Here is a 15,396-nt window from a genome sequence, read left to right on the forward strand (position 1 = left end):
AGATTTTCATAGCTGTACCGATGAAGCTGATAAAAGAAGATGGGAAAATGCTTTCTCTGGGTCATAATAGGCTGATGAGTAAGTAAGCCTGAAAAAAGACAGATCTGAAATGAGGACAGGAATCTTGAGTGTTTTAAAACCAAGTAGGACTTTGAATACTTGTTGAGGATGTTTTTGCCCCAAAAATGGAGGAAGAAAAAATTCTCAAAGCAAAAAGTGTAAAAAGCTGAGAGGAGTAACAACCCAGTCAGCTCCAAGAATTGCAGTACTTTGTCAGCTTCTCTGAGCACACACAGGCAAAGGCATCAGACACGTATGATGATGGTTTCCTGCTCCAGGAATGACTTCTTAACGTGGATTTTGGAGTGCTTTTGCTTTTTCTTTTTTTTACAATGTGTGTTTTTTGACTCTTTGTGTTAGGTAGATTTATGTCAAGGAAGTAAATTGTGAATTCATGGTATTTTTGACTATCTCCACCCCTGTTCACTGTGTGACATTGGAAAACTAGAGGTTTTAACATTCCTTGAAGTTTTATTGGAAGCAACACTGCATCAGGCAAACAGATCCACAGTGTAAGTTTTCTCTTTTTGGCAACTGTACTTGCTTTGAATGAGCCGAATGTCAGCTGGATTTCACAGCATATCCGATTTACAGTCTGTGTTTTATCAAGGCCTTAAATGTATGTTTTATACTCAGCAGATGGGAAACACATTGAGCACTGTGTTTGACATGTATGCCTAAGGAAAGGAGCTCCCCGATGGATCATGGCGTTAATGTTTACAGGACATTTCTTATTTTTACTGTTAGTGATGTTTGCTTTCTCTACTTTTGAAGAATCTGTGAGCAATTACTCTGACTGGGCAGTTTTCCCAGATGACATAGATCAGCTTAAGACACAGAAAGTGCAAGATTTCAGACCCAACCAAAAGCTGAAGAAAAGTATGCTTCATCCACATTTATATTTTGATGCTGGAGAGATCCAAGCAATGAGGCAAAAGTCTCGCACAAGCCATTTGCATCTTTTTAGAGCTATCAGAAGTGCAGTGATGGTTATGCTGTCCAACCCGACATACTACCTACCTCCACCCAAGCATGCTGATTTTGCTGCCAAGTGGAATGAAATTTATGGTAACAATCTGCCCCCTTTAGCACTGTACTGTTTGTTATGCCCGGAAGACAAAGTTGCCTTTGAATTTGTTTTGGAATATATGGACAGGATGGTGGGCTACAAAGACTGGCTGGTGGAGAATGCACCAGGGGATGAGGTTCCAGTTGGCCATTCCTTAACAGGTTTTGCCACTGCCTTTGACTTTTTATATAACTTATTAGATGATCATCGAAGGCAAAAATACCTAGAAAAAATATGGGTTATTACTGAGGAAATGTATGAGTATTCCAAGGTCCGCTCATGGGGCAAACAACTTCTTCATAACCACCAAGCTACTAATATGATAGCGTTACTCACCGGGGCGTTAGTGACTGGGGTGGATAAAGGATCTGAAGTAAATCTATGGAAACAGGTTGTAGTAGATGTGATGGAAAAGATGATGTTTCTGTTGAATCATATTGTCGATGGTACTTTGGATGAAGGTGTTGCCTATGGAAGCTACACGGCTAAGTCAGTCACACAGTACGTTTTTCTGGCCCAGCGCCATTTTAATATCAACAACTTGGATAATAACTGGTTAAAAATGCACTTTTGGTTCTATTACGCCACCCTCTTGCCAGGCTTCCAAAGAACTGTGGGTATAGCAGATTCCAATTATAATTGGTTTTATGGTCCCGAGAGCCAGTTAGTTTTTTTGGATAAGTTCGTCTTAAAGAATGGAGCTGGAAATTGGTTAGCTCAGCAAATCAGAAGGCACCGGCCTAAAGATGGACCAATGGTCCCCTCCACTGCCCAGAGGTGGAGTACTCTTCACACTGAATACATCTGGTATGATCCCCAGCTCACCCCACGGCCTCCTGCAGAATATGGTACTGCAAAAATGCACACGTTCCCTAACTGGGGTGTTGTCACTTATGGGGCTGGGTTGCCAAACACACAGACCAATACCTTTGTGTCTTTTAAATCTGGGAAGCTAGGAGGGCGAGCTGTCTATGACATAGTTCACTTCCAGCCATACTCCTGGATTGATGGGTGGAGAAGCTTTAACCCAGGACATGAACATCCAGATCAGAACTCATTCACTTTTGCCCCCAATGGGCAGGTATTTGTTTCCGAAGCTCTCTATGGACCCAAGTTGAGCCACCTTAACAACGTACTGGTGTTTGCGCCATCACCCACAAGCCAATGTAATAAGCCCTGGGAAGGGCAGCTGGGAGAATGTGCACAGTGGCTTAAGTGGACCGGCGAGGAGGTTGGTGATGCAGCGGGGGAAATCATTACTGCCTCTCAACATGGGGACATGGTATTTGTGAGCGGGGAAGCAGTGTCAGCTTATTCCTCAGCAATGAAGCTGAAAAGTGTGTATCGGGCTTTGCTTCTCTTAAACTCTCAGACTCTGCTAGTTGTTGATCACGTCGAGAGGCAAGAAGATTCCCCAATAAAATCTGTCAGTGCCTTCTTCCATAATCTGGATATTGACTTTAAGTACATCCCATATAGGTTCATGAACAGGTATAACGGCGCCATGATGGATGTGTGGGATGCACATTACAAAATGTTTTGGTTTGATCATCGTGGCAGTAGCCCCATTGCTAGTATACAGGAAGCAGAGCAAGCAGCTGAATTTAAGAAACGGTGGACTCAATTTGTTAATGTTACATTTCAGATGGAATCCACAATCACAAGAATCGTATATGTCTTTTATGGGCCATATGTCAATGTTTCCAGCTGCAGATTTATTGATAATTCCAATTCTGGACTTCAGATTTCTCTCAATGTCAATAATACTGAACATGTTGTTTCCATTGTAACTGACTACCACAACTTGAAAACAAGGTTCGATTACCTGGGATTTGGCGGCTTTGCCAGTGTGGCTGATCAGGTCCAAATAACCCGATTTGGTTTGGGCACTCAAGCCATAGTGAAGCCCGTAAGACGTGACAGAGCGATTTTTCCCTTTGGATTTAAATTTAATGTAGCAGTTGGGTTGATTTTGTGCATCAGCTTGGTGATCTTAACTTTTCAGTGGCGGTTTTACCTTTCTTTTAGAAAGCTAATGCGGTGGATCCTCACCCTTGTTATTGCCTTGTGGTTCGTTGAGCTGGTGGATGTGTGGAGCACTTGCACTCAGCCCATCTGTGCAAAGTGGGCGAGGCCGGAGGCCGAAGCGAGCCCAAAGCCTGTGTCTCCCCAAGGGCACCTCATCGATCTTCCTGACATCGTCATTACCTCACTTCCTGGCTCAGGAGCTGAAATTCTCAAACAACTCTTCTTCAACAGCAGTGACTTTCTCTACATCAGGGTTCCCACAGCCTACATTGACATCCCTGAAACTGACTTTGAGATCGACTCCTTTGTGGATGCCTGTGAATGGAAGGCGTCGGATGTCCACGGTGTGCATTTCCGTTTACTCCGAGGCTGGTTGCAGTCCTTGGTCCAAGACACAAAACTCCATTTGCAAAACATCCATCTGCACGAACCCGGCAGGGGTAAACTGGCCCAATATTTTACCACGAATAAGGACAAAAAAAGGAAGCTGAAAAGGAGAGAGTCTTTGCCAGAACAAAGAAGCAGAATGAAAGGCGCCTTTGATAGAGACGCTGAATACATTCGGGCTCTGAGGAGACACCTGGTCCATTACCCCAGCGCGCGGCCCGTGCTCAGCCTGAACAGTGGGAGCTGGACCTTAAAGCTGCATTTCTTCCACGAAGTTTTAGGAGCTTCGATGAGGGCCTTGTATGTGGTGAGGGACCCTCGGGCGTGGATTTATTCGATGCTGTACAGTAGTAAACCAAGTCTTTACTCTTTGAAGAATGTACCAGAGCACTTAGCTAAATTGTTTAAAATAGAGGGAGGTAAAGGCAAATGTAACTTAAATTCGGGCTATGCTTCCGAGTATGAATCATTGAGGAAAGAATTATCAAAGTCCAAGCCACACGCAGTGTCTCTGCTGGCTCACGTGTGGCTAGCAAACACTGCAGCAGCCTTGAGGATAAACACAGACCTGCTGCCTACCAGCTACCAGATGATCAAGTTTGAAGATATTGTGCATTTTCCTCAGAAAACCACTGAAAGGATTTTTGCCTTTCTTGGAATTCCTTTGTCTCCTGCTAGTTTAAACCAAATATTGTTTGCCACCTCCACGAACCTTTTCTATCTTCCCTATGAAGGGGAAATATCACCAACTAATACTAATGTTTGGAAACAGAACTTGCCTAGAGATGAAATTAAACTGATTGAAAACATCTGCTGGACACTGATGGATCGTCTAGGATATCCAAAGTTTATGGACTAAATGCTGCAGGTCAGCAGAAATTTGCACTAATAATTTCCAACCCAATTTGTGGATATGAATTAGAAGAGTTAGTATATTCTTGTACTGTATGTGTGTATGTATGTGTGTGTGTGTGTGTGTGTGTGTGTGTGTGGGTGAGTGAGTGATCAGTTTGCTACTTGCACAGAGAGATTATTTAAAAATAAGCACCCTGTTTGGCCTAGCAGAATTCATTTTTATGTCACCACTTTTCCTTGCCTTTGTTTCTGAATTTTTTCTGCTAAAATGTTTCTGCTTCAGAGGTGTAGATGAAGTTATATTACAGTGGTCAGGGGAGATAGGAAGATTTTAAAGGTTTTTGTCTAACTCTCTCCTTCATCTGTAACTGTGCTGATCTATCTCGAACCTCACACACTGCTAAAGGCCTTGCAGTTGCTGCTATACCCAAGCGTCTGTTGCTTTCAAGATGGACTGCAAAAATTCCTTATCTTTTTCAGAAGGTGTCCTAATGCATTTATCTTGCACACACACACACACACACACACACACACACATATCCCTTTACTGTGTATAATGTTCATTGATATCACTGGGGAAATGGAGAAAACTCCTATCAGAATTATAGGATCCCTTCTGGAAAATATAGATGGAAATACAGAATGGATTTTTTTTTTTTTGAGGTCAGAAACAATGACCTGAAAATCCTCAAAGTTTTTTATTTAGAAGTAATAAAGAATCAGTCTTGGAACGGTGGCTGCCAAGGACCGATACGGTATTTTAGACCTGCTTGTCTTTTTAAAACGCTCTCTTTCTTGCTCCCTTGAAGCTGTAGCTGTTCACCATCACCACTCCCACCCTTTTCTTTCTGTCGCTGTCATGCAAAACAGTCAGTAGTTACTAATGGCTAAACTCCCGATATTTGTGGGAATTTTTTTTTTTTTCTGTCCTGATGATTCGTTTTGCATCAAAGCCTGACACAGCCTTAGAATCAGATTTCTCCTTGTGGAATTATCACTGTATGACTCAAAGAAAGCAGTGCCACTGCTGCCAGTGTTTTTTTAGACTGGAAACAGAATTGGAAAACTGCCTGACTTATCTTGCATCCCTTTGAATGAGTCCACAGACTGCCAGTGTCGGCAAAAGTTGAAGGCGAATGGGAGATGATGTCAGAGGCATCTGTTTCCTTTACCATCTGCATCTTATTATAAATATAGTCGTCATAAAGTATGGTTCATCTTATTTTGGTAGGCTCTGAAATCAAAATGCTATGCCATTAGAAGCCAGAGGAGTAATTACAAGGTATTGGATGAAAACTATTAGGCAGTGTGGAGACTTGATGAAAATCTCTGTACAGACTGCAGCCTTCTTCCTAATGCTTCAGGCTGTAGTTTCCACACGCCCTCCCCATCGCCCATGCTCTAACACTTGGGAGTCTGTCATTCTGACCTAGGTAAAAGTGGTTCTTTCTCAGTAGTTTGTTATTATGTCAAAATGTGCCTCCAGGGTGATAAAGCTGTGGATATGTTACATTCCAGCTAAAGCTAACTGGGCTGTCATTTTTCTTCCATTACAGTGTGAAAGCAGACTGACCACTCCCCCCCACCCCCCCACCCCCTACCCCATCTGCTTCCTCTCGTAGCTTTCCCTGCTTTCTCTTTACAGTGTCAAAATGAATGAAAATCCTATTAATACAGGTTGAGAGGGCAACTGAAGACCTGAATCCACACTATTATGCTCAAGGAAGATTATTCGTCCTATCTCAGGGTTATCAACAAGCATGTAACATTTCTACATGGATGATAACACTGTTTCCATTATTGGTCAGAGTCTCGGTGTTTGCTTTCAATTCCCAGGATGTGTGATCTTAAATCAGATCAAATAAAAAGGCTCTGGGTTGCAAGTAATATTAGGCCTGATCAAGGTAAGAATTACAAACGTGTGCAAGTAACAGCAGAGAAGACAGAAACTGTACCACTGCCTTTCCTTTAACTTTGTACAGAAACATGCCCACAGGCAGAAGAGAGCCAGGGTGAGTATATGGAGCAGCTGGAGGGGAGAAAATGGAAAAGAAAGAGCAGTTCTGTGAATGAATACGGGAACAATATGGGAATATCTTATGTATAGCTAAAGAAAGGAACACACTTAAGATGATCTTCACAGTGTATCTTAACTTTTACAACATAGCAAGGTCAAGGTGAATTTCCTTGTCCACTCATCCACTCCCACCCCAAGGGAAACTTAGCTGGAGGAGAAGACTTCTATTCACAGGTTCTATTTCTGAGCAATGTTTTACACGGGTGAGGGACGCCCCAGCCGTTGCATATGCGTCCATTTGTTCATGCTTGGGAGCCCCTGCCTTATAATCTCAATTATAATCTCAGAACGTCTAAGTCCTACATTCCTAGGGTGTTATCCTGGGAAGAAATGTGAATAGACTCTACACTTATTTTTCTTCTGATCATCTTGAAAATAATTAAAGCAACGATTATCACTGTGTGACACTTCCAAAGGAAACACTTTAAAAAATGTCTTTTCCATAAAATCAATTTCTTTCCTCATTAACTTCCCCAAACTTAGGCCCAACTGGAATTAAAGCTTCTATTAAAATAATATCATTGAAATGCTGAAATTTTGAAAGAATGTGTCCGTTTTGCTGACAAAAGTAACATAAATGTAGTGGTAATGTTGATCTAGTTTTCAAAAGTTTGAAATAATGCAAATTACTCACTTAGGATGAAATAGGCCATATCCAGAGATGAATTTACTGTAATGACAATTCCAGAAAGGAAGGAAATGGGAGAATCTGTTCAGGAGAAAGAAAATAAATCTATGATTATACTTAAATTTAATCTTTAGAAACCCAGAAAGGCACGAGTTTTAGGCAGGTGGCACAACAACTCATACACACTCAGCCTAAACCCGCAATATTAGACATTTGATTGGCTGGCGTTTTGGACAAACAGAAGACTTAGCACTGTAAGTGGCCTGGCAAGAATGGGATAATTATTTATGTCCAGTACCCAGCCATGGCATGGGATCTGGCACAAATATCTTCATATTTGAAGAAGAACCTCTCTCCACACACACACTAGTTATGTTTAATTTTTTTCCCTTTTGTGGAAATGCCACCCCTTCTGTCTGCCACTGACTTTTGATTGGTGTCATTTATCAGCAGAGTTTGGTGCATCATAGATCCTAGACGTTCTTGATATAAAGTCTATCACATTCAGTTATCTATAAGTAAACATTAACAGTGGTTTTAGAATCTGTTTGATTGACTTAACTCTGATCATAATTACAAAAAATCACTAATTTAGCAAAAAATGTGAATAGAAGGCAGTATGTTATAACACCACTTACAGAGGAAAGGGAGCCTAATCTAAGACAGATCAAGGAATTTAATATGCGGGCTGCCTACTGCTTATTTAAATGTAAACCAAAGTATGTCAAAATAGCTGCTAAGGCAGTGTTTTCAGTACTTGACTAATATCTCTATTTCCCTTCATGTTGGCAGAAAAATCCAAATAATATTTTAAGAACTAAACTGAATTTTTTTTTTTTTGCACAAAGGATGGTAGGAACATCAAACAGTAGATTCTCACATTCTCTAGTTAACTTGTAGCTGCTTTAGCTATAATTTATATGAGCTTGTGTTTAGTCCAAGTAACATGTTTAATTCTATTTCCAAAGATAGGTTCGGCTAAGCCTTCCACACCATGGGGGTTTTGCTTTTGTTTTTTATTTTCATTTTTCTTTCACACCTGTCCAGTTATGCAGCAAAGAAAACCTGTACTGAAGATCATTTATGAAGTTTATTCAAGCTATATGTATAACACAACTCCTCTATTAATAAACAAATAAAAAGCTAAAAGCAACTTGGCTATGGTTGGGATAATTTGTAACAGCCCTTTTCTTTAGGACTTTAGGACAGGTAACTGTGTTAGGATTTTGTATGGAGCTGAGTTGGAAAATGCAGTCCCACAATTTCGGCCACTAGCACCCTTAGTGATGGGTGAGCCGTGCCTCTACTCCCTTATCTTAATTCCAAGTCCTGTCTTTGACTTGCCCTCAGTCCATTTCACTCTTCTATGTACATCATCCCAACTTACTAAGTGGCAAGAACATCCCGTACTATGCACCTGTGCTCCACATTTGCCCCTCCTGCCACAGGTGGGGTATCTATTCAAGCAGGAGATCTCTAAAAGGAAGGTCCCTGCAGGCCCCTTGAGATATTCTAGTAGGTGGTGCACAGGGTTGGCAGAGTGAAGACTTTTTTTTTTTTTTTAAGAAAGATAAGGATCTATCATGAATTAGTCTCTTAGTATGTGCTGCACAGAACCGTAAGGTTTTCATGTATATCATTACAATCTTCACAACAACTCACTGGTATTCATTTTACAGATTAATCTGAAGCCCATATTCTCTCTCTAGGGAATATGTTTTTGTGAAGGAATTTGGAGCAGGTTTACAATTCCGTTATCAATTCACTTATTCACAGTAATTCTGGGGTATCTACTGTCAAGATATTGATTAGCATGAGGGGAGAACACAAAAACTGGTTGACTCTGACCCTGCCCCAAAGAACTGATGGTCTCTCCAGAATTCATCAAGAAGAGAAGGAGAGGAAGGGCATGCCGGGTAGCCATTACCACCCGAGGAAAGACACCGCAAAGTGTTATCTACTCTGTAGTAGACAGGATTTATCTCTGAAAAAGTGGTTACGAGGAAAGGGAGTAGTTATGGAGTTTCAGTAAATTTGGACAGAGATCACCACCTGTGCTTTTCCTCATTAGGTTTGACTCTATAGTTGTCACAGGATGTCCCATCAACGAGTAGCCCTTGCAAAAGAGAAGCACAAACAGAACAAAACCGCTGACACTTGCTCTTTCTCAATTCCCCCACCCCCTCACTTAACTACCCCAGCACATTTATCACAAAGAAATGTGGTCCATAATTGAATATCAAGGGATGCCCTGAAGAGAAAAGGATGTGTGAGTGCGGTGTGACTGGGCTGCATGCAGATCACTGCTAGTAATAACAGTACGAAGGAGGATACCTCAGTGTATTTCATCCAGGCTCCATCTGGCCAGTAGCATCTCTTTTCCTTTCCCTCCCCTCTCAGCACCTCCAGATTCACATTACCAGGCACAGCTAACTGATCCTGAGAATCCAGCAGTGAACAAAACCTATGGAGCTGACGGTCAATCAAATATATTTTAAAAGAATTCGTTTTGGGAAAAAATTCCTACCTGTTCTGTTCCCTACCATGTAAATAATACCAAAAAGGAAGGAAGGGAAGGAGGGAGGGAAGGAAAGAAGGAACAAAGGAGCAAAGAATGGAAGGAACTCTGAACCTAAATCTGAACACAAAGTAAGGTGCACAAGGAGAATCATTCCTATAACAATTGTGTTCATTATGGTATAAACTATTTAAGAATCTCTTTGAAACCTTATTATTATAGCTAAAACTTGAGAAAAAAAGGATAAATTGTAATCTGAGCAAATCTTTTCTACAGTACATTGCAATTGCTCTTTCTGTTTTCTTTAAACTACTTCTGTATTGCTGTGACTCTTGAGATGAAATGTTTCTTTCAAGTGTCTTAACACTGACGAATTCCACCTATAAGTGTCTCAGGTTTTCCAACGTCCTAGATAATGTGGTGTTTTCCCATATATTGTCTTCCTCTCTATTTCCAAACATGGGTATATACCTTGCTCCTAATGATTTAAGGAAGCAAATGTTCACGCACATGTGACACCCATGATGCTCTCCATTTCTTCTTTTGGAAGTTAATTCAGCTCCCATCACTGTCACTTTTCTCATTTAGTAAATGAACAACATAAAATCTCTAATCTCTGCATTAAAATCTGACATGCTTCTATGAACAATGCTGAAGGCACTTCTTACCTTATTCATTGCATAATGCAAATGATGCTCCCAACCTCTGTTATACTACAATGAAATATTACTGCCCAATTTTATTAGTATTTATTTATTGTTTTAATTATGTATTGTTATTCCTTTGCTTGTTTCAAAAGATTAATTTTGTTGTAGATTTGTTTAAAGTTCTTGGGATTTTAAAATAAGAACACAATACAACCAAGAAGTGATGAAATTGCTTCCATAAAATACCCATGAAAAGACAACTGCATATAAATAATGCAGTTAATAAAAGTTAACCCTACACAAACAAAATAGGTGATTTTTGCTCTTCATTTTTACTCCAGACATTAACGTGGGTGCCCTGGCTAATTCAGTGCTAACTAGAGCACAGCACGCTTGCGGTGGGCTTTCATGCGCCAAGGAACTCGTGTAATTTCTCTCGAGATTTACCAAAATGAAATGTACATATATTCAGTTATACTTTATCTTTCACCCCACATTAATTATAAAACTCTCAAAATTCCCATTATTGAACGCATGAGTAAAAAGATATTTGCTTGTATCCACACATAAGAACTTGGCAGGATTCCATTATGATAAGAGGTGGAAGGTTTTCTGTGTATAAACAACAGATTGCACTGGTGGGTTTTTCACAAGGTTTGTTTGCATCTTTCTCCCATTTCCTTGATTAATTTGAAGAGGGAGATTTCTATTAAAAATGTTATATTCACAACACTTTTATATATTATATGAACTTTGAAATTAGATAAAACTGAATACAAATCCCTAGGTCAGTAAATAATGACCAGCTGTGACGTGTTGGGCAATTTTCTTAATTTTAAATCTCCATTTCCCCATCTATAAAACTCCCCCAGAGTTGATATAAGGATTAAATAAAATCACACGTGAAAATTAGTAGAAGATACTTGTTTCCTCTTTGTGATCATCTCCAATTCATTATATATCAAACCCATATGTAATGTGATGCACCATTTTCCCAGTAAGAAAATATTAAAATGTTTCCAGAGAATTTGAGCATACATAGTATGTAGACCAAATAGACACCTATTTTAGTATTCCATATATCAGCTGAGTTGCACAAACATGTAAAATTACAGTTATGCAATTAATATATTAATTTGGAAACAGTGCTTTTTTCATGTTCACGTTTTAAGAGAAAAATTTATTCAAATTTTCATGGACTTCAATGTCTTCATTATTTCTTGAGTTTTTCCAGAGAATATCATATTTCCTTCTGAGTTTTATTGAGATAGAGACTTTTTTTTTTTGCGGTACACGGGCCTCTCACTGTTGTGGCCTCTCCCGTTGCGGAGCACAGGCTCCGGATGCACAGGCTCAGCGGCCATGGCTCACAGGCCCAGCCGCTCCGCAGCATGTGGGATCTTCCCGGACCGGGGCACGAACCCGTGTCCCCTGCATCGGCAGGCGGACTCTCAACCACTGCGCCACCAGGGAAGCCCGAGATAGAGCCTTTTTTGAATTTAAGTATGATGCTATTACTTGAAATTTTATTTCATGTTACAAGTGCCATTTGTATAACATTAATCATAATTTTATGTTCATACCTTCATTCAGTAGATACATAATTATGATCTTATAGATTGTAATCATTGTATTTTTCTTATTTTAATTTTTCCACTTATTATGAAATATGCATAAAAGCTGGGAGTGTCTAAGACTATGTGTGAACATGACATTTACTCCACTGGCTATGATGGAATAAGTGAAGACCAATCTGAGGTAGCATATCCAAATTACACATATCATGATTATATACCTTAACACCATACATAACAAATGATTTTATCAATATAAAATTATCTCATCTTTATAGAATATTATTTCCTTTTAATTCATGTGTCATTCACACATATTCTCGGGTTGGGGTAAAATTCTACGGTCCTTTATCTTCTGCTTGGTGCTTTGTAAGTCTGGATGCTTTCTCTTTTCCATGCCTGTAGATACAACTGAGCAGCAAACTCCAGAGCCTCCAGCCAGAAACTCAGCCTTCCAGCAAGGAGTGCAAGACAGCATGCACCTCTGCATTGGGACCAGGTGCCACAGATCTATGATAGTAGGGTTCATACCACTGAAGAGAGAAATTCCTTTTCTTTCTTTCATTGGTTTTCCTTGGATATTGCTGTCCACATCCCTGCTGAGGTGCACTGTATGCAAATTAGAAGACACTATTTTGCTGATTCTTGCATATGCCAGCTCTACTGCCCCCTACTTATCAAACTGTAGGTATTATGGATAAGCAAGATAGGTTATGCCAATATGTTGACACTGAAAAGATGTGCTGACCCTATCAGAAGCCCTCCTCTATGATACTGATAAGTAACTGTGGCCAGAGCTGGGGCTTAGAGTCAGAATTCCTATACTCACACACTCTATAATATGGTACAAAGCATATATGTCTGACCTTCCATTACCGTATTCTCCTACTCTCACCAGCGATCCCAGAGGTAACGTCTATCCTGGATTTTGTGTTTACCACCCCCTTGCTCTTCTTTATAGCTCCACCACATATGTCTCTATCCTTATCAACATATTGTATGTTTTTGCATGTTTGTATACTTTACGTAAACAGTAACATATTGCATATATTCTTGTGCAACTTGCTTTTCTTTGCTCAAAATTTTATCTAATGCATGTTGATGTTTGTAGGTGGAGATCACTTATTTTCATCGTGGTAGGTTCCAATATATGCTATTATCTGAAATACCATACTTTATGTATCTTTCATCTTGTTGGATTTTGGGAATATTTTTAATTTTTGCAGTTTCAAACATTATATATAAAACTGTTTATAGATGTTGTATAATGCACACATACAAGAATTTTGTCATTGTGTTTTGTTTGTACCCAGAACCTTCCCACCCAGCCACACTCCAGCCTAGTATATTGAGGGCTCAAAGCACATCCTCAACTATTCTTGGTACCAAATTATTATTTTTACAGATTGTTTGTACAAATCGACACTCTAGCCATTGTAGAAAAGTTTGTGTTGCTCCAAAATTTCTCCTGTACTTGACATTTTCATACTTTTAGATGTTTTTCTGTCTAGTGGGGTAAAAGGATATTACGTTTCTTTTTTTTTTTGAAGTTCTGTTAATAACATAGCACATGCATGCAGCATGCGCACTATGCACACACGTGCACACACAGTAGTCCTTTTTCCATTTGTTTCTTCTTTTGTGAAATGAAATCCATGTTCATGTCTTTTATACATTTTTCCATTGCATTCTTTTTTTTTCTCATTGATTCATTGACATTTATAGTATATTAATAATACTAATCCTTTTTTGGTTATACTCGTGAATAACTTCTTGGCTTATATTTTCATGATCTTTCTACTAGGACTTTTGTGATATGTTTTGATATGCAGGTGTTCTTAATTGAATGTAAACAAATATGTGTTTTTCTTTATTGTACTTTTTTGCATCTTATTAAATAATCTTTCTTAAGGTCTTGGCACTGAAGATGTTCTCCTCTATTTTCTTCCAAGCATTTTAATTTTCTCATCATCATCTATTGCCGCAAAACAATATTACCACAAATGTAATGGCTTAGAACAGCACATGCTCATCATCTCACAATTTCTGTGGGTCAGGAATCCAGGCGTGGCTGAACTGCGTCCTCTGCTCTTATATGTGGCTGCAATGAAGTAGCTGGGCCTGGGATCTCCTCTGAGAAGCATCCACTTCCAAGCTCATGTGGTTGTTGGCAAGATGTAGTTCTTTGTGGGTTGCTGGACTAAAAGCCTCAGTTCTTTTCTGGCTGTTGGCTGGAGACCCTGAGTCACTTGCCATGTGAGCTTCTCCATTGGCAGGTAACTTCATAAAAGCCAAGATGAGAGAATCAATAGAGAAACTGCTAACACATTACCATAATCATGGAAGTGACACCCAGTCAACTTTGGTGAGAAGCAAGTCAGAGGTCCCCCTACGCCCACACCCAAGGGAAAGGGACTTTACAAGGGCATGAATCCCAGGAGATGGAAGAACGGGCTTATTTCAGAGTGTCCCTGCCACAGATTTTGTCTTTTATATTTAAATATTTAATCTGCTTTATATTAATTGTTATGTCTATTCTGAGATTTTTTTCTCTGTATAAATAACGTGCTGTCCTAGACTGAAGAGATTCAGTACCCTTTTCTTTTCCACTAATCTTCAATGCTGTCTTCCCTACATATCAGGTCCTTATATTTTGTGTGAGCTGATTTCTCAGTTCTCTACTGTATTCTTCTGGCAAATTCCATTACCCAGTGACAATACTGCACTATCTTAATTACTATAGTCGTTTTGTTAGCCTTGAAATCTGGCAAGGCTTTTTCCTTTCTTTTTCTTCATTTCTTTAGGCTTTGTTCTTCTATGTGCATTTTAGAATTAGTTTGTGTAGTCCCCCAAAGCAAACAACAGTACATGTTAATGGTAAATGCATTACATCAATTTTGGGAGAATCGACCTCTTTACATTAATCCCTGTTCATAAGCATGGTATATCTCTCCTTTTATACAATATTTCTAATTCTTTGATAGATTTAAGTATAAGCACTTTATATATTGTTATTACAGTGGATGATATTTATTTTTAATTATATGTTCTAACTGATGATAGTATATAGAAAATACGATTGATTTTTGTGTATTTATATTGTATCAGGGAACTTATAAATCCTCTTACTAATTTAATAATTTACCTGTAAATTTTTTCAAAATACTTATACAGATGCTTTTGTAATCTTCAAGTAATGAGAATATATTTCCTTCCTTTTACTCTTATAACTTTTTAATGTTCTTACTGGATTTGTTGGGACATCCTGTTAAATACTGAGTGAGTCTGGTAATGTGAATATTCTTGTACTGTTCCTAATGTGAATGGAGTGCTTCTACACTTCACCACTGAGCAAATGAATGGATGCTGTGTGTATTTCATAGATTCACTTTATCAGGACGTTGTATTCCCTTGTATTCCCAGTTGATAAGTGAATTTTTATCATCAAAGCATGATGAGATTTATTCAATGCTTTTGCTGCATTTATTGTGATAATCATATGTTTCTTTGCCTTTATCTGTTAAGGTAGTGTATTTTGTGAAATTTTTTTTTC

At 39.1% G+C, this 15,396-nt stretch overlaps 1 protein-coding gene across 1 annotated transcript; it reads left to right on the forward strand.

Annotated features, from left to right (window-relative positions):
* The first annotated feature begins 380 nt into the window (after positions 1–380).
* On the forward strand, positions 381–12,467 carry DSEL (dermatan sulfate epimerase like). The gene is made up of 2 exons (XM_029216988.1): positions 381–4,412; positions 12,249–12,467. Exon 1 carries the CDS (start codon positions 765–767, stop codon positions 4,401–4,403), a length of 3,639 nt encoding a protein of 1,212 aa, XP_029072821.1. The 5' UTR covers positions 381–764; the 3' UTR covers positions 4,404–4,412; positions 12,249–12,467.
* Positions 12,468–15,396: the final 2,929 nt, after the last annotated feature.

Source organism: Monodon monoceros, unplaced genomic scaffold (genome assembly GCF_005190385.1).
Source record: "Monodon monoceros isolate NGI ecotype Baffin Bay Population unplaced genomic scaffold, NGI_Narwhal_1 Super_Scaffold_1, whole genome shotgun sequence".
Lineage (NCBI taxonomy): Eukaryota > Metazoa > Chordata > Mammalia > Artiodactyla > Monodontidae > Monodon > Monodon monoceros.

What these genes read in the sequence shown, in the direction of transcription:
- DSEL (XM_029216988.1), top strand. Translation starts at nt 765, where the DNA reads ATGGCGTTAATGTTTACAGGACATTTCTTATTTTTACTGTTAGTGATG.